At 38.7% G+C, this 17,871-nt stretch overlaps 2 protein-coding genes across 5 annotated transcripts in view; one reads left to right on the top strand and one right to left on the bottom strand.

Moving 5' to 3' along the window:
- The window catches only part of THAP10 (THAP domain containing 10), an 8,489-nt gene extending 6,059 nt beyond the window's left edge, over window positions 1-2,430 (bottom strand). Inside the window, exon 1 of the mRNA XM_069098180.1 lies at window positions 1,861-2,430. Coding sequence (XP_068954281.1) covers window positions 1,861-2,313 — 453 coding nt within the window. The 5' untranslated portion in view covers window positions 2,314-2,430. The remainder of the gene's footprint in view (window positions 1-1,860) is intronic.
- A 38-nt stretch (window positions 2,431-2,468) lies between these two features.
- LRRC49 (leucine rich repeat containing 49) overlaps window positions 2,469-17,871 on the top strand; it is a 199,634-nt gene continuing 184,231 nt past the window's right edge. The window contains exons 1-6 of one of the 4 annotated variants that reach the window (XM_069098176.1): window positions 2,469-2,958; window positions 4,371-4,427; window positions 6,811-6,895; window positions 9,515-9,712; window positions 10,057-10,159; window positions 13,420-13,623. In XM_069098176.1, coding sequence (XP_068954277.1) covers window positions 2,908-2,958; window positions 4,371-4,427; window positions 6,811-6,895; window positions 9,515-9,712; window positions 10,057-10,159; window positions 13,420-13,623 — 698 coding nt within the window. In that variant the 5' untranslated portion in view covers window positions 2,469-2,907. The remainder of the gene's footprint in view (window positions 2,959-4,370; window positions 4,428-6,810; window positions 6,896-9,514; window positions 9,713-10,056; window positions 10,160-13,419; window positions 13,624-17,871) is intronic. The other 3 variants (XM_069098177.1, XM_069098178.1, XM_069098179.1) reach the window with 3 other exon arrangements.

The raw sequence follows: 17,871 nt of genomic DNA, 5'->3' as shown, positions 1-17,871 counted from the left end.
AGGAAGGAAGGAAGGAAGGAAGGAAGGAAGGAAGGAAGGAAGGAAGGGAGGGAGGGAGGGAGGAAGGAAGGAAGGGAGGAAGGGAGGAAGGAAGGGAGGAAGAAAATTGTGCAGGGCTTTAAGTCAAACAGAGTCTGTATTTCATCCTAGAGGTGATAGGGGCCACTGGAGCTTAATGTATGTGTGTGTTGATGGCATGATCACACCTATGATTCAGGAATATAATTTTGACAATATTGTAGACGTACTTGAGGAGAGAAATTAGAGGTAGAGAGACTTGTTAAAGAGGTTATTGCAAAAGTCCAGGCAAGAAATGTTGAGGTTGTTGTGGTGTGTATAGAAAGGGACAGATGTGAGGAAGGTTGTGGGAGTATGACTTACAAGACTTGGCAACTGATTGGTTATTTGGGGCAAGGGAGAACAAAAAGATGAGAATGGCTCAAAGGCCGCCAACCTGGGCAACTGGAAGGACAATGATACCCTTGATAAAAATAGGGCAATCTAGAAAAGGGGTGGGTTGAGGGGGAGGGAAGAATAAGAATGAATTCTGTTTTAGAGGTCTTGAAATCAAGATGTCTAGGGAACATCTAGTTTGAGAAGACTAGGGTTGGATATGTCCATCTAAAAGTTTTCAGCAAAGAGATGTGGTAACTGATAAGATTACCAAATGAGAATGCAGAGAATGGGAGCCCAATACAGCTTTCAGGTATACTCACAGTTCGGGGTGGAACATAGATGATGATACACCAAAGGTGCCCTAAGACAGGCAGGAAAAAAACTAAGAGTGAGCGGTGCCATGAAGACCCAGAGTGGAGATAGTTTTGTTAATATCAGTAGTACTGAATTATATAAAGTTACTACTTAGTCACATTGAGTTGGTTAGGTTTTTGTGGGCTAGTCTTGGAATCTACCCACCTTTTATAATATTGTTTCTATATGTAATGATATTCCCAATTTGAGTCAATTAAATTCATCAAACTGTTTATTACTACTACTTACAAAGTACTGTGTGTTAAGTGTTGAGGGATGGATAAGATACAGTCCTTAACTTTGGGAGTTGCCAATCCATTTGGGGAGATATCCATGTATACAATTATAAATAACAGAAAAACAGATTGTGTTATAAGACTTCAGAGAACGTCTGTATCACTTTACCATCCGACAAACACATAAAACCTGGTATCTTCTTGTATTTCTTTATGGGCTTGAATAGTCTTAAAGCTACTGGTAGTGCTTGGGGAGGGAGTGCAGGGTTGAAGAGAAGCACCGGTTGTATGTGGGTACTTTTCTTCCTAAAGGCTGTTTGTTTTTACCTGCTGGAACGGGTCTAGCACTATAGCTGTCAGTTGTTTTTCAGTTGTGGCTGACTGACTCTCCAATCCCATCTGGGGTTTTCTTGGCAAAGTTATCGGAATGGGTTTGCCATTTCCTTCTCCAGCTCATTTTACAGATGAGGAAACTGGGGCAAAGAGGGCTAAGTGACTTGTCCAGGGTCACACAGCTGAGGCCAGATTTGGTAAGACGAAGATCAGTTTTGCCAACTCCAGCCATGCAGGCCTCTCTATCCACTTCAACACCTAGCTACCATCCCTAAATACTGCCAATACCCAATTAATTTTTAAGCCTGGGGGCAAGAGTATGCCCTAGTTGCCTCTCCCATTGACAGAGGAGAGGGTATTCGGGAGTGTGTGTGGGTACTTTTCTTCCTCAGTGCTTGGCTGTTTTTACCTGCTGACGAGTCAAAGTATCGTCGGCACCCCACACGTGTCAGAGCCCTGAAGCACGGCCCGCCGTGCTGCCCTAGCTGGCCCTCGCCCTGGCAGGGGAGGACAAAGGACGAGTCTCCTCGTCGCCTCTAACCTGGGCGGTTGCAGGCCTCTTCCTGGCGGGGAGGACGAGTCTGCAGGGAGTGGGGTCGGCTGGGGGGACGTCCAGCTGCTGAGCTGCAGGTCGGGCCTCCCCGGTCTGCTCCGCCTCGGGGGCAGGGGCAGGGGTCGGCGCCGGCTCCTTCGGGCGCTCCTCGGGGGGCAGGGCCGGCGCCCGGTGCAGGGTGGGCACGGCGCCCGCCACCAGCCGCAGGCGCTGGGAGAAGTGCAGGTTCTTCTGGATGACGGAGGAGACGTCGAAGCAGCAGGGGGCGAAGTGGTCGGAGCAGATGACCGAGCGGTCGTTGCCCCCGTACCAGTCGGCGCGGTGGCCCCGCACGAAGCGGTCCCACAGCAGCCGCACCGCGCGGTCCTTGGGGAAGCGGAACAGGGACTTGCCCGACTTGGTGGTGTTGCCGCAGTGGGCGGCCACGCAGCGCGCCGGCATGGCGGGGAGCCCGCCGGCCGCCTATGGGGCTCGGAGCTTCACCAGGCGATTTCTCCAAGTCCCGGCTCTTTCTCTTCCCCCGCCTCTGGGCTAACGGAAATGTCGTCACCAGGTTTCGAAAGGCGGGGGCGGTGTCCAGGCTCTAGGTTTAGGCAATCGCCTTCGCTCTCCCTATTCACCTCCGGCCTTCCCGCTTCCCAAAGCCAGACGTAAGGAAAGGAGGGGAATACGAATTTCGCGCGGGCCACTTCGAGCAGCGACACGTCGGACCCAAATAACGAAGGGACCGGAAGCAGGGGTTGCCATAACGACCGAGGAGCCCGCTGCTCCCACTCTGCTGCCTCACGCCTCCTTCTCTGTACTTGGGAAATCAGGAAAGCCGAGCAACTCAAAGGGAAGGCGAGGCAGGAAGCAGGCTAGTGCGACCAGAATCTGCCTGGGCCGCTGACCTCGGCCTGTAGAAAGGACCGTACCGGAAGTCGCCGGTTACCATGGCAACCACGGAGGGGTTGCCAGGGAGATGACCCCATTTCTGCCTCCTCTCGACTCAGCTGTGGCGGCTCCTGTCACGAAGATAAAGCCAAGACTCCAACCATGATTCCTGGGAAATACCGCACCAACCCTGGCCGTATCACGGCGAGTAACGTACGTTTTTGGGGCTGGGCCTCCATCCCCCCTTCTTTGCACCTCCCCGGGTCCCTCTATCTTCCTGGCTGGCGGCCAGAGTTAACCCCCGCGCCCTCGGTGATGGGCGGGATTCCCTGGACCTGGCTGCGACTCTTCCTCACCCCATTGTTTAACTCCATGGAAAGAAAAGGGCCTTTAAACCTCCTAGGGTTCCTTTGCCTCCCCCTGCGTTAGCCTTTTCTTCCCATGCCCGCCAGAAAACGCCCTGGGTTTGAAATCCTTCGGGCATCCCCTTTTCTCCTCTGGATCAGTGAAAACTGCTCGGTTCGCAGCCTTGCCCCGCATCCTCCCCCTCGCCTGCCCCTCACGTCGTCTCCTGTGGTCACTCTCAGGGGTCTTGTGGGAGTGACCCAGTTAAAACGTGAAGTGCTTTGTGGCATTAGCCAGGGTGTCCCAAAAATCTTAGTGCACTTTTAAGCTGTAGCAGATTAAAACCGCGCCAAGACTTTTGGGACGCCCTGTAGATTGGGAATTTTAGGTCTGTTGTTTCCTTGACGGGGATCTGGGTTCTTAAGACTTTGGAGCTGGTTTGCATTGTCTCGGGGTCTTGGCTTTTTAATGGAGAAACATGTGACGTGCACGATTTGTTATCAGATGGGAACTGTCCATTTCACATGTTTAATGAGGACATGAATCGTTTAGACCTGAGTAGGCAAATGCTACATAGCTTAAGTTAATAAGTGAATCACAGAAGATATTTTGGTAAATAAAGTGGAGAAAGCCTAAAAATACCTTTAGGTAATAATAATCTCTTTGTATGAGCCTTTTTTATTGTTACCTTTTATTTAGTTGTAACCTGGGTTCTGGTCTCAAATTCTACTCCTAACTAGCACTGTAACCTGGAGTAAGTCACTTAGACTCATATTTAGGTTTCAGTTTTCTTGTTTATAATATGAGAGGGGGTTGGGTTAAATGATCTCGAGTTTCCATTCAACCCCACGGTTCTAGTATTCTGTGACTTTAGATCCACAGAGAATGCTTAGTTCTTAGTACTCTAGCAAAAAAGGCGGAAGGGGAAGGGTATAGGCATTTACAGAATGCCTGATATGTGCTAAGTGTTTTTTGTGAGGTAGATACTATTATTATTATTATCCCCATTATATTGTTGAGAAAGGTGAGGCAAACAGAAGTTAAGTGACTTGCCCAGGGTGGTGCAGCTAGTGTCTGAGGCCATTTTTAAATTCAGGTCTTTCTGACTCCAGATTCAGTATGCTATACATTGTACCACCAGCTACATCTAGTATAATGTATATTTGTTTTGAATAGTAAAAGTTATTTTTATTGTAACATGTATTTTTTATATTTTGGTGTATACCACTATTTTAAAATTTTAATTCAACTTTTGAGAAAGTTTAATCTTCAAATTTCAGGTGAATTGTGGGCTTCATCTGGTTATTCAGACATCATCAGTGCCTGAGAAAAGCAAAGTAAGGTTTGAGCAAATTCTTATTTGAATTGATAGTTACTCATTAGGCCATGCTCTTTCTGTGTGGCTCTAAAGTGTTTTGAATTCTTTTAACATGTATCTGCATAAATCTAGTCACACTTTATTTTAGAATGAGTGACTTTTATTTTATTAGATACCCACACAGTATATTCAAAGTGGATTAAAAAAAATAAAAACAACTTAGGCTTGTACTAATGATTTAAATGAGTTTAAGAGTAAAGATAAAGCATGACTATATGTTCTGAGGAGGCCCTCAGTTCCTTTGGGAGCTCCAAAGGTCCTGATCCTGGATCTGTTCTGTAAAATTTTCCCTTTTTCCTGCCAATCCAAGCCTCGGTAGATACCAGTTTCTCCCCTCCCCCCAATTTGAACATTCTTTTTCATTTCCATGACCCAGCTAATGTATTTGAAGGGACCTACTTGGTAAATAATCAAGTTTACATTTTCATAGCCCTTCAGGTTTGTAAAGGCTTTGCCTCAGAGGTGTATTATGCAAGGACTGTTATTTCTGTTCTAGATGTGGACATGGAGGACCAGAGTGGTGAAATACCTCCCCCAAGGTTTCACAGTGACTAACTAGCAGAGCCAGCACTTGAACTCAGGTTCTCTGACCCTAAGTTCTTTCCCCTCATAACTACAACTCATGGTGTCTACTTCACTTAGTGTAAGGGAGGAATTGCCAGTATTACTACTTTACAGATGAGGAAACTTTGGTTCAGAGAGGTTAAGTGATTTAGGGTCACATGATAAATTAGTGTAAGAGACAACTTGAACCCAGATATTTCCTGACCCTGGGTTTCTTACTATTACATCATACTGCTTCCACCTTATTGGAGGATAAAGGACAGGCCTGGAGGCTGAAAGCATAGCAAGGGTTAAGATGGACACCATCTCTCATTTCATCAAGACTCGTATGACTTCTGTGCACACTAAAATACAGAGGGAAAATCTGGCAGGCAAAATATTTTTGGTTTCCTTTAATAAATAATGACTTCCATAGCATGATTTACTAAGTCATTATATTAACTTTTTATTCGTATAACAATATCTGTCACTGGACGGATATTGTTTTACCATGAAAATAGGTTGTCAGGATCTACATGGATAGTTTTAATTATGCCTAAACTATGTATAGTTTTTTTCTGTAGTATATTTGTGCTACGTGACACTTAAACCCTTGATACTTCAACATATTTAAACTCATGTAAAATATGTTGCTAATATATAATTGACAATTATTTTAAAGTGTATATTCATACTTCAGTTATTAATTGAAATATATCTTTAATATTACCATTGTCAATTGAAATCTCAAATGAGATTTGTAAAAGCCACTTAGCTTCATCCTTGGTACATAACAGGTACTATATAAATGCTTATTCCCTTTCCTTCCCCCTCAGTTATTTACTTTGATTTGAACTCAGCTACTCAAATGCACCCATGATCTCATTAGTGTGGACATTCCCTCTGGGGATACAGATTGTAAACCAATTTGTCCCTACTCATCCTGTTTGACTCCCAACAAAGTGCTGGGAATGCTCCTTACTTTCTTTTGATGTTGTGAAGATACCATTAGAACACATGGATTGTCTGCTGGGTATCTCTTGCTTTTATCATATGACCAGCCCACCTTCTTTTTTAACATTAGATTTATTTTATTTTATTAGTGTCATCCTCAGCTCTTCAACTGTCTTTCACTCTGCATATCCAATTGCTTTCCAGTTTCCCTCCTCTTCTCTCATATGACTGCCACAATAATTCAGGCCCTCATCATCTCTTGCCTAGACTATTGCAATAGCCTCATAATTGATTTTCTTGCCTCATCTCTTTCCCAGCCTCATTAGATGTTATTATCCTTCCTATACTCAGTCATTTAGCTAAACTGACTTTTTGGTTGTTCCTCACATGTGACAGTCCATTTCCCATCTCCCTGCCTTTGCACTGACTGTTCCTTATAACTTGGAGTACATTCCTTCCTTACTTCTGCTTCTTAGAATCCCTACCTTCCAAGGCTCAGCTCTAGCACCACTATCTGGAGTCTTTTCTGGTACCATCAGCTGCTAGTATCTTTCCTCGAAAATTATTTTGTGTTTATTTTGTATGTACATACATACATATATAAACACATATATATTTACATGTTTTGTTTTCCATAAAGGCATTTTTGTCTCTGTATCCTCAGTATAGTTCCTGGTAATAGGCATTTATTCAAATATACTGCTCATTTTTGTTATATCATACTACCAGAATGAATTTTCAGGGGATTATGATGGTCATAAGATGACAGTTTTCAGTGATATTAATTTTATTATTTGTGTTATTACGTTTTCTCTCAATCTTTTTTCTTGAACAATATTTTGCAGTTTGAACTCAGGCTAACTAAAGACTCATCTTTCCATAATCGACTTTTGCAACATGATCTAGAAAAAAACTACTCAAGCAGACAAGGTATTGTCAATGGCCAGAGATTGATTTCTTCTATATTTCCCTGAATGAATTTAATTTTTGATAAATGAAGAATTCCTATTGGCAAAATAGAAAGATAAATTAGAAACAGTTTGATCTGGGATTATTTTAGATATTGTTTAGTTCAGAGTTGATTTCACAAGTGGAACATGGTAAAATGTTCATAATATATAATAGCACTTGGGGTTTTTTTGGTTCTTAGGTGGGGCATAAAATAGTATTTGACAAAGGGAAGGGAGGAGAATGGCCATAGTTTCAAATAATGGAATTTGAATGAAAAACTAATTGCTAAAAGTGAGAAGTATGGGAGAAAACTGTTTTCTCTTGATTGTTATGCTTGTGATTACTTACCATATAACAGCTGCTTGCGGTATTCTGATAGAATTGGATTTGCACGAATCTCTTGGTGAATGGCGTTTTAGCCCTTATAGACTGCCTCCTTTCTAGGCCTTAATTATTTTTAAAAAGTAGATTTTTGTTGGTATGTTTTGTTTTTCATCACCTAACTGGTGTGCTGTATCCCTTCCAGTTACCACTCCCAGAAAGCCTTCCCTTATAACAAAAGGATTTAAAAAAAAAAAAAGAAGAGGAACAAATCAGTAAAACCAATCAATATATGTCAAATACATAAAAATATATTTAAAAAATTAATGACATTATATACAGTGTATATACCTGTAGCCCCTGTGCCTCTGCATGGGTGGGAGTGACTCCACATGAAATAGGAGAGGAAGGGAGGTATCTTCTCATATTTCTTCCCTGTGGCCAAATTTGTTCTTTATAATTTTGCAACATATATTTTCAGTTGTTTTGTAGTTGAATTTCTTTCCATTTACATTGTTTTAATCATGTGTATATTGTTTTTATTGACTCTGCTTACTTCACTTTGCATCAATTCATGTAAGTCTTTACTTACCTCTCTGTGTTCATCATAATCATTTTTTCTTACAGCACAGTATTATTCCATTACATTCATGTACCACAGTTTAGCCAATTTCCAATTGATGGCCATCTACTTTGTTTCTAGTTCTTTGTTATTACAAAAAGTGCTGCTATAACCATCTGGGTTTTAACACAATCAATCCAAAAACCAAGCCAATACAGGGGGATCTTTAAATTCCATTACTATTACACCAACTTCCTTGGGGTGTGTGCAAGCCTTCATTATTGAAGACTTTATCCAGATTCTCAATGTGTTACATATAGATGACATTGGTTTTATGGTTTAGGAAACTAGAATTAAAATCTGTGCTAGGTTAACTCTCATAGCCAAATGAAAGGTCCATAAATACTAATGCTTCCTATATCTTCAGCATGTTCTAGAACATTGGGCCATATTTGAGGACCTAGAGGGCCACATGTTATCTCCGGGCTATAAGGTCCCCTCCCCTGTTCTAGAACTTTATGCCTTTCTGATGTTACACTGTCACTCTTTCAAAAATGTGTGCTGGAGAAGTTGATTTGGTTCCCTTTTACTATGTTATTTAAGTAGAAGAATTCACTGGAAACTCTCCTTTCTATTTTCCCACAACATATATATCCACACCCTCTACTCCAAACAGGCATGTCTACTTGATATTGTCCGTGGATTCATACTGTATAGATTGTTCTACATGTCTGTTATTCTGTATTCTTTTAACCTTTAGAGCCTATATCAAAGGAATTTCTTCCAGGAGAACATCACAAACCTTACAATCACTATTAACTTTCCATGTATGAATCAGCCTTCACTTCTATGAAGAAATGTAAATAGATACTTGCTTTTTATTCATTCTTTGCTTTAAAACAAAACAAACTTTCTTAGATACCACTCACCTATATATACGTGGGATATTCCAAAAATCATAGTATAATTTTAAGCTTTTGGGACATCCTGTATATTGTTTCTTCTATCAGAATGCAAGTTCTGCAAGGGCAGGGAATGTCTTGGGTTTGTATTAGTATCCTCAGTGCTTAGCATAATGTTAGCACATAATAAGTACTAAATGAAAAATTTCTCCATTCATATAAAAGAGAGCCTTTTCTTTTCAATTTGCTTATTCTAATATATGTTTATTTATCTTGTTTGCATGCAAATTTTAAAGCTCTATGGGGGCAGAGATTCCATCTAACTCAAATTCCATCTACCCCACAATGATATTCTATTATTTACCTTTCTGTGTCACTATGAGAAAAATGCATTGTAAGCCTTAAAAGTGCTATAGAAAAAAATACATATTTTCTGGGCAACAAATAAATGTTTATTGAGGATTATGAAATTATTTTTTTAAACTTAATTGCAATCCTATCTATTCATAGAACTGAGTGTACAAAGAAAAGATGAAGGGTTAATGAAAAAAAGCATTTATTAAACACTGTTGGACAGCATTTATTAAGCATTTACTATGCCGTCATAGTAAATGCTTAATAAATGCTTTGTTCATTTATTCATTCTTCACCTTTTCTTTGTACACGACTAAACAACTGAACAACAACAAAAATGTGCGAGGAACCAACCTAAATGATGGTATGAAGAACATGTGCTGTAACAAATTTTCCATTTATTTCTTAAATCAGAGTTATGTTGTCTAGTTTATGATTACTTTTTTAAATATTTTGAAGGGGATGGAAGAGTAATAAGTCCTTCACCTCGTAACAAACCATCATTCGTCCCATCCACAACAAACATGACAGACCTTTGTGGGCTGGAACTGAAAAGTGGTGCAAACTCTTTATCAGCATTTGGAGATTCTTCCATTCAGACACCTACAAAATCCAGAATTCGACAGGGCTGTCACAGTGCTGGCCCAAATGTATCTGGTAATGAAAGATTATGATCTTGCTAAACTAGAAGAGTGTTTTAAAATTTAAGATTAGGAGTACTAGATTATTATATATGTATTTAAATAGAGGCAGCTTGAGTATTTTTTTTTACTTTGAATTTATATATGAGGTAAAGGGAAAATTATTTGGAATGGATGCAACATAGAGTTTTGCTTTGAAAATAAAGAAAGGCATCTCATATGTAACAATTTTAAAATAAAGAAAGATACAGAATAACCGAATTCCAAAAGAGTATTGGTAGGTAAGGGAATTAGAATATAAAGCTACTTTGGTATAAAATATTTTGAAATTTGATTATTTTATATGTTATTTTTCAATAGGTGATCATGTCTACTTGGGGAGCTCATCAATGCCTGCATTTCCAGTTCTTCATCGTTCTAATGAAGAGAAAATTCTTTACTCAGATAGGTTGACCTTAGAAAGGTAAGACACTTTAAAGCTATGTGTATTGGAAAAAAATTCAGAATCTAGCAGTTAATTAGAGAACAATGATTTTGAGAAAGAGAAAACCAAAATAATAAGATTTAGAACTGGAAGGGACTTTAGAGATTATTGGGTCCAGGCCACTCATTCTACAAGCAAGGAAACTGAGGGCCATACAAGCATAATGACTTACTCATGCATATAGGTAGGTGATTATTAAGCCAGAATTCCAGTGCCGTCCTTCTGACCCCAAATCTATGAGATAGTTTGTGGCTGGCTTAGTTTATATTTGATGATTTGGAAAGGTATGAGTACTATGCTTTGGAAAGCAAGAGGAAACCTTCCTGTTTCTGGCTAATATTAGAGAGCATATAAAAAGAGAACCTTCATTTATTTGCCTGTACTAACATTAACCCTTGAGCAGCAGCTACCAGCACAACAGCCCACACAAGCTTTGGTATAGAAAAAGCCTGCAGTGTGGTATGTAACTGAGAGTCCAATTCAGTGGCATTTCTCTAACCTTAGTCTTTTTTTGTAATTCCAGTATTGCCTAACAATGATATGCAGCATATCTGCACATCATTTTCTAGTGTTTTGTGGTAATTTTTGTCTAAGCTTTTAAAATCTACAGCATTACCACAGCCCTCCATTGTCACTGATAGGCAAATCCTGACAGGATTAAGATATTTTGGTATTGAAGAACCTCAGGATTTGCTTGTGCCTTTTAACACATAGAGAAGACATAAATGAAAAATGCAAACACCGTTTGGGGTTTTTCTTGGCCTAGGTACTGGAATGGTTTGCCATTTCCTTCTCTAGCTCATTTTACAGAGGAGGAAACTGAGGCAAACAAGATTAAGTGACTTGGTCAGGATCATACAGCTAGTAAGTGTCTGAGGCCAGATTTGAACTCATAAAGATGGGTCTTTCTGACTTTAGGCCCAGTACTCTATCCACTGTGCCACCTAGCTGCCCTGAGAAATGGAATACTCATATTCTATTAGCAAAAATTCAATTATTTATAAATAAGTTCCATCAAATGTGATAATAAAAAAGGAATAAATGTAGTGAATTTTACATACTTAAAAATGAAATGAAAAATATTAAAATAACTGTAGTATCTATTTTGAACCAATTTCTTAATAATATATTTCTTTTAACCAGGTGGCTCAGCAAGTAAGAGCACCGGCTCCAGTGTCGGAATGACCATATTTCTTTTAAAATTATAGCCCTATCAGCCAGCATAATTTAGTTAGAAATATTGTTAATTTGTGCCTTGATTCTGACAGCTTTCAAAATGTCAGTTATGTCTGATTTCTTTTCATCTTGGTTTAAAATTACACAAAATTAAGCTATAAATATTTCTTTTCTGTTACAGTTAGCTGCCTACTCATATTGTCTCCATGCTTATAGAGCTGTAAATATTTCCCTTCCCAACACCCCTGCTCCTTTTGGATTCCCACTTCTAATGGCAGCCTCAGTCAGAACCCCTCCCTCCTAGTCTCCTTTCCCCAAATCACAAAAGAATGTTGTAGATTTGATGTTTAGGACTTATAAAATGTCCTGAACCTATTTATACTATGTTTTTTACATGTATATTATGACATTTTGTACACATTTTAGAGATGCCAATTTTCATATAAAACAGAATTCACACACACCCACCTTTGTATAATAGTCTATTTCACAGTATGAGAGGAAAGAAGAGAAATTTTCCCTTTGTATCATGGTGCACTGGAAAGACTTTTGGATTTGGTGTCAAAGGACTTAGGTTCAAATTCTGCCTTTGCTACTCACCACCAGTGTTTCCATGCTCAAGTCGCTTAACCTCTCTGAGTCTTAGATTCTTCATCTATAAAATGAATGAATTGAACCAGATAAACTAATATGATCCCTTCTAGCTCTAAGTCTCCAATCCTAAATTAGGGATGAACATAACATAAATTTGGGGTCTTCATGGAACTTTTTCTTAAAAGATCATTTTACCCTTTGTTAAACTGCAAAATAAATTGGACCTCATTGAGAAGCTGGCTTTTTGACTTCTTGTAACATAGGGCTACTGGGGGTGTACTTCTTTGGGTTTTTTGGCAACCCATAATACTCTGTCTTTGCTCTATCCTCCTTTCCCTCCCCCAATTCAAGTAGGATTTAGTTTAAAAGTCTTTTAAAAAGTTTACAGTTCTGGGGTGGCCAGGTAGCACAACGAGTAAGAGCACCAGCTCCATTGTTGGGATGACCTGGGATCAAATCCGGGCTCAGACGCTTAGCACCCACCTAGAAATACCTGGCCGTGTAACCTTGAGCAAGTTACTTAACTAATTGCTTAGGGGCGGCCAGGTGGCTCAGCGAGTAAGAGCACCGGCTCCAGTGTCGGGATGACCTGGATTGAATCCAGGCTCAGATACTCAGCACCACACCCAGAAATAACTGGCCGTGTAACCTTGAGCAAGTTACTTAACCCCGATTGCTTAAAAAAAAAAAGTTTACAGTTTTATTTAGAAATTTTTGCCAATGGATACTTTTCTGTGATATTCAAACAGCCATTTCTTCTATGTAAATAGATATTTAGGGAAAGGGACCAGACTTACGATTTAATTGATATAGGGAAATCTCAGGTGAGAAAATTCCTTCTACCAATGAAAGTTGGCACCTTCTCTGTGACTTAAAGTTTTAAAGCATTGCCTATGACTCTTAAGAGCTTAAATGACTTGTTCAGGGTCCCACAGTCAGTATGTGTTAGGGCTTGAGTTTAGGTCTTCCTGACTTTGAGATTAGCTCTTTAATTATATAATTATATATATAATATATAATATAATATAATTATAACACCATTATGACTCTCAAAATAGACTTTTATTACTTCTAAAATATTTGTCATATATTAATTCTGTGTGTATGTGTGTGTATATGTATATATGTGTATGTATGTGTATATATATGTGTGTATATATAGCTATAGCTATATCTTTCTATCTATCTATCTAAATTTTTTTTTTCAGTTTGCTTATCCTGATCTGTATTTGTCTGTCTTGTTTACCTACAAGATGGAAAGCTCTTTAGGGACAGGAATTCTTACACAAACTCTGTGCACCCCATAGTGATATGCTGCCAAGGGTTTATATTCAGTTTTCTTATTAGCGCACAGACACGTATAGTCACAAAATGAATGTACAAACCAAATAGATACATTAGGACAACATTAGGATGGAAACAAGAGCAGCAAGACAGAGCCTGTAATATCTTTTTCTTTCGTATTCTAGGCAAAAACTGACAGTTTGTCCTGTGATTGATGGGGAAGAACACCTTCGTCTGTTGAACTTTCAGCACAATTTTATAACTCGGATTCAAAATATTTCTAACCTTCAGAGCCTCATATTCTTGGATTTATATGATAACCAAATTGAGGAAATAAGTGGACTTTCTACACTTAGGTCCCTTCGTGTTCTCTTGTTGGGGAAGAACAGGTATGGGGTGTAAGAGGCATATTTTGTGATGTTTTTCAATGGAGAAGACTTTAAATGTCTATTTTATAGAACACTTGTGTCTATAGCGCTAACATTTGGCACTTGCATTTTTAGATGGGACTCAAGCAAGAAGAAAGGCGTGTTTGCTATTAGATGGTTAGAGGTTTTGGAGCTGTACAGGAACTTAGAGGTCATCTAGTCCAAACCAATATAGTGCTTTTAAATCTAAAGCAGAGATTTTTAGCCAGTTTGATAGTGTTATGGCTTTCTGATCTTTAATAGATACCCTCAACCATCTCTACCTTATATGCTTTTCCAGGAGGGAGTCAGTCAACATTTATTAAGTGCCTATTATGTGCCGGGGACTACGCAATATTACTGGGGATACAAAGAAAGGCAGAAGACAATCTCTGCCCTTGAGGAGTTCACAGTCTGGCAGGGGAAACAATATGCAAATGACAATATAGGAAGAAACTACACATGGGATAAATAGGTCATAGTCAACAGAAGGAAGGCAGCTGGGACTGTAGCTGGGCTTCCAAGGAAGTCAGGAGGTACACAGGAGGAGGGACGGCATTCCAGGTACAGGAGACAGTCAGCCAGTGAAAATGCCCAGAATCAGGAGATGGTGTGCCTTGAGCAAGGAGTAGCAAGGAGGCCAGTGTCTCTGGATTGCAGGGTGCATGGCAAGATGTAAGAAGACTGAAAAGGTGTGTGTGAGGGGGGTGTCGATTATAAAGGGCATTGGACACCATATGGAGGATTTTATATTTGATCATGTAGGCAATAGGAAGTTTATTGAGTGATTATTGATGGCAGGAGATAAAGATCATAGCATTTAGAGCTAAAAGAGGCTTCAGAGATCATCTAATCCAAATTATAGGCCTCAGTCTCCAGGCTTTTTTCATTTTAAATTTGTGTGTTATACTTCCAATTTCTTTTGAGTGCTAGGCACTTAGTAAATATTTGTTGGTTGGTAGATCAGTTCTTATCAACATACTGGCATTTTGAAGAAGCATTTAATTTATATCCTCAAATGGATAACCTGGGCCCTTAATTTATCCTGTCATGTGATATAATCACAATTACTAACTCTCTTGAGATTTGCATCTATATATACATATATATATATGTGTATATATGTATATTTTAATTCTATTTAATTTTTATTTTTTAATTCAAATTTAAATTTAATTTTAATCTATTTAATTTACTATCTTAACCAAAGACTAGCACTTTTCCAGCCTCAACAGATAGTTCCTGCCACACCTACAAAGGAGGTTTGTTTAACCTATTAGCATAATAAAAAGTGATTCTGCAGTAAAGTGTGGTGAAACAGAGATACTGCCCCTATCCCAGTTAGGTTCTAGTTCTCTTACATTGGATGAATCTTGAATTCCCTATGGCTAAAATGAGAAGAGATCTTTTTCTTCGAAGATCTTGCCCTCACATCTTGGCTCTCTTTGACTTCTTTAATGCATCTGTTCTCTTTCCTTTTCCACTGTAGTCTAGAACATATAGATGATTCAAGTATACAATCATTGAAGAAAATTTCAAGCTACAAACTGTATATAATTGAAGTATTTCACAAATGATGTTTAAGTTACCCAGTTTTGCACAGATGTATAGCACTATCCATTCAAAATTATAAGAATGATTTTATAAAAAAAACAAAACCAAAAGCAAACAACATGGCAACTGTGCAAACAAGAGAATTATAATGGCTTCTCTCTTGAAACCTAATATCACAATGAAATTTGACATACTATTCCATAATAGCATTGATTTCATATATTTAAAAATAGCACGGGTGATACTCTAATTAGTGACTATTCAGTATTTTCATTTGCCTAAATTTGAGTTTTTTTCCTTTGTGGTTACCATAACACCATCAAAACACATGAATATATTTGGAAGTTCATTTCTGTAATTATTATACTATTAAACAAGAGATAAGTGCCTCTAAAAATAAATGTTTATGGTACTTCTAAGGATATTCTTTTGAGTAAGTAGATTATAATTTATCCCAGATTTTTCATTCTGTCTCTACTTCTTCATAAGTTTAAGATTTGAAACTTCATTTTAATATTAAGACTTTAAATATGACTGGATAAATTTAATTCTTTGTACTTGATAAGTTATAATAATACAAGCACAGGTGGAAATAGGCATAGGAACAGGTGAGTAGAAATTTTATTAGTATATTGTTTCCATAGCTTAGAAGGAATGCCTGTGAAAGGTAGGAAGAGTTTTATTTGATATATTGTAGGAAGGTGACAGAGAAATGGGAGTAAGGTTAACTGATACCTTGCAGCATTTAATACCTGATTGACACCGTACTAATTGCTGAAACCCAGAGAGACTGGTAGATATAAGCATTTTTGGGATACCCAGGAACCACTGTTTATTTACATACAACATTCACTGTGTGAATTGTTGAAGATTATTTATTATGTCTGTTTTTCTTCTTAAAGTGATCATCAGATTTATGTGTTCTCTTAGTACAAACTGATGTCCCTTTTTAAAGGAGAAGGTGAAAGATGTAGAAAAATATTGATTTATGCTATTCTGTTAGAATTATTGGAAGATAAAATAATAGACATTCAGAGTTGGAAAGCTTTATATTATCTTAGAATTAGAAGGTTATTTATTAGTTTATTTTGTCAGTCTTTCCATAGATGAGGAAAACAGAGCTGGAAAGTTTCATGAATATGTTTCAAGGTCACATCTAGTTAGTTGCTAGAAGATCTGGAACTAGAGTCCAGGCCTCATGACGCCAAGTCCAGCACTTACTTAGATGATGGATAAATTCTTTGACAAGATGAAATAAGTATTCTGGGAATGGAGGCAGATAGGAAGTTTCCAAGAAGAGGTAAGGGGAAAGCATTGTTAAAAGATAACAAAGTGGGAATAAAAGGATTTGAAGTACGTAGAGGAAGATATAGAAATGAACTGTGCCAGTGCTAATACCTTACAGATGTGAGGCTTTCCTCATTGGTTGTGATTTTGGACACTTAAGCCCTTGGGAGCTGATGAGATACCCTAGAGAGAATCTCAAGAAAGAAGTCAGAGCTTTGGGGTTAGTGGTTGCAATATGGATAATCCAGCAAAGGAAACAGGAGCAGAAACATGGAGAACCAAAAGAGAACAGTGTCACAAAAATGTACATCGGAGAGAGAATCTAAGAGGAGAGTGTGATTAACAATATAAAATATTGTATAGGGGTCAAGGATGACAGCTGAAAAAAAGCCACTGGGTTTGACAGGGCATTGCTGGTAAATTTGGAGAGAGCAGTTTCAGATCAGAATCTACATTGAAAGGGATTGAGAAGTGAGAGGAGAGGAAGTGGAAGCAATGAGTGGATAGCTTTTTCTGGGTATAAACATATATACATAAAAATTTTAATGAAAGTGTAAGGTAACACGGAGATAAATAGAGATCTGGCCTCTCTCAGGAAGACCTGTGTTCAAGTCCTGTTACACACTAGCTTTGTGACCCTGGGCAAGGTACTTCACCTCTTAGTACCAGAGGCAACTAAGATTAAATTTTGGAGCAAGTGATGATCTGCATTGCTATAGGGAGTTTCCTTACTGTAGTTCCTTAAGCCAAAGAAATCATAATCATGGTTAGAAAACAAAGATTTAAAAAAAGAATGGTGTATAATTAAGTGCTACAAATATGAAGATACCATAAGAATTCAGAGGAAATTGAAATTACTACAGGCTAGATTAGTCAACAAAAGTTTTGTAGAAGAAGTGGGGCTTGAGCTGGGCCTTAGACTTTTTAGATAAAGGAGGGAATTTCAGAAAGCATGAATAAAGGTACAGAACAGAAGTGGAAATGGTATATATGCAAGACATCAGGTGATACAATTTGTCAAGAGTACCTGGACTTATGGAGGGAAGTAGGGGAAGATGAAGAGGGTCTTATAAGACCTAGGAAGACCTTATAAGCTCGGAAGAGTTTGTATCTGATATAGCACGTTAGAAGGAGATAGTCTCTGTTCTTATAGATGAGTTACAATGTACATTTGAGAGGCAGTATGGTACAGTGCATGAAGAACTGGCCTCTGAGCTAGGAAAACCTGGATTCCAGTCCTGCCTCTGATAAACTCCTGCTGTGCAACCTCAGGCAGTTCATTTAATCCGTAAGTGCCCTAGGACAGAAGTATCAAAGTCATAGCCTATTGATAGCTTCAGAAAAACTCCCATAGTGTGGTCTGAACCAAATTGAAATGTAATTGGAAAA

Source organism: Petaurus breviceps, unplaced genomic scaffold (assembly GCF_028583685.1).
Source record: "Petaurus breviceps papuanus isolate PSGF00001 unplaced genomic scaffold, PetGlider_PUasm1.0 37, whole genome shotgun sequence".
NCBI lineage: Eukaryota > Metazoa > Chordata > Mammalia > Diprotodontia > Petauridae > Petaurus > Petaurus breviceps.
Note: the sequence above shows the minus strand (reverse complement) of the source record. Positions and strands in the feature narration are given on the sequence as shown.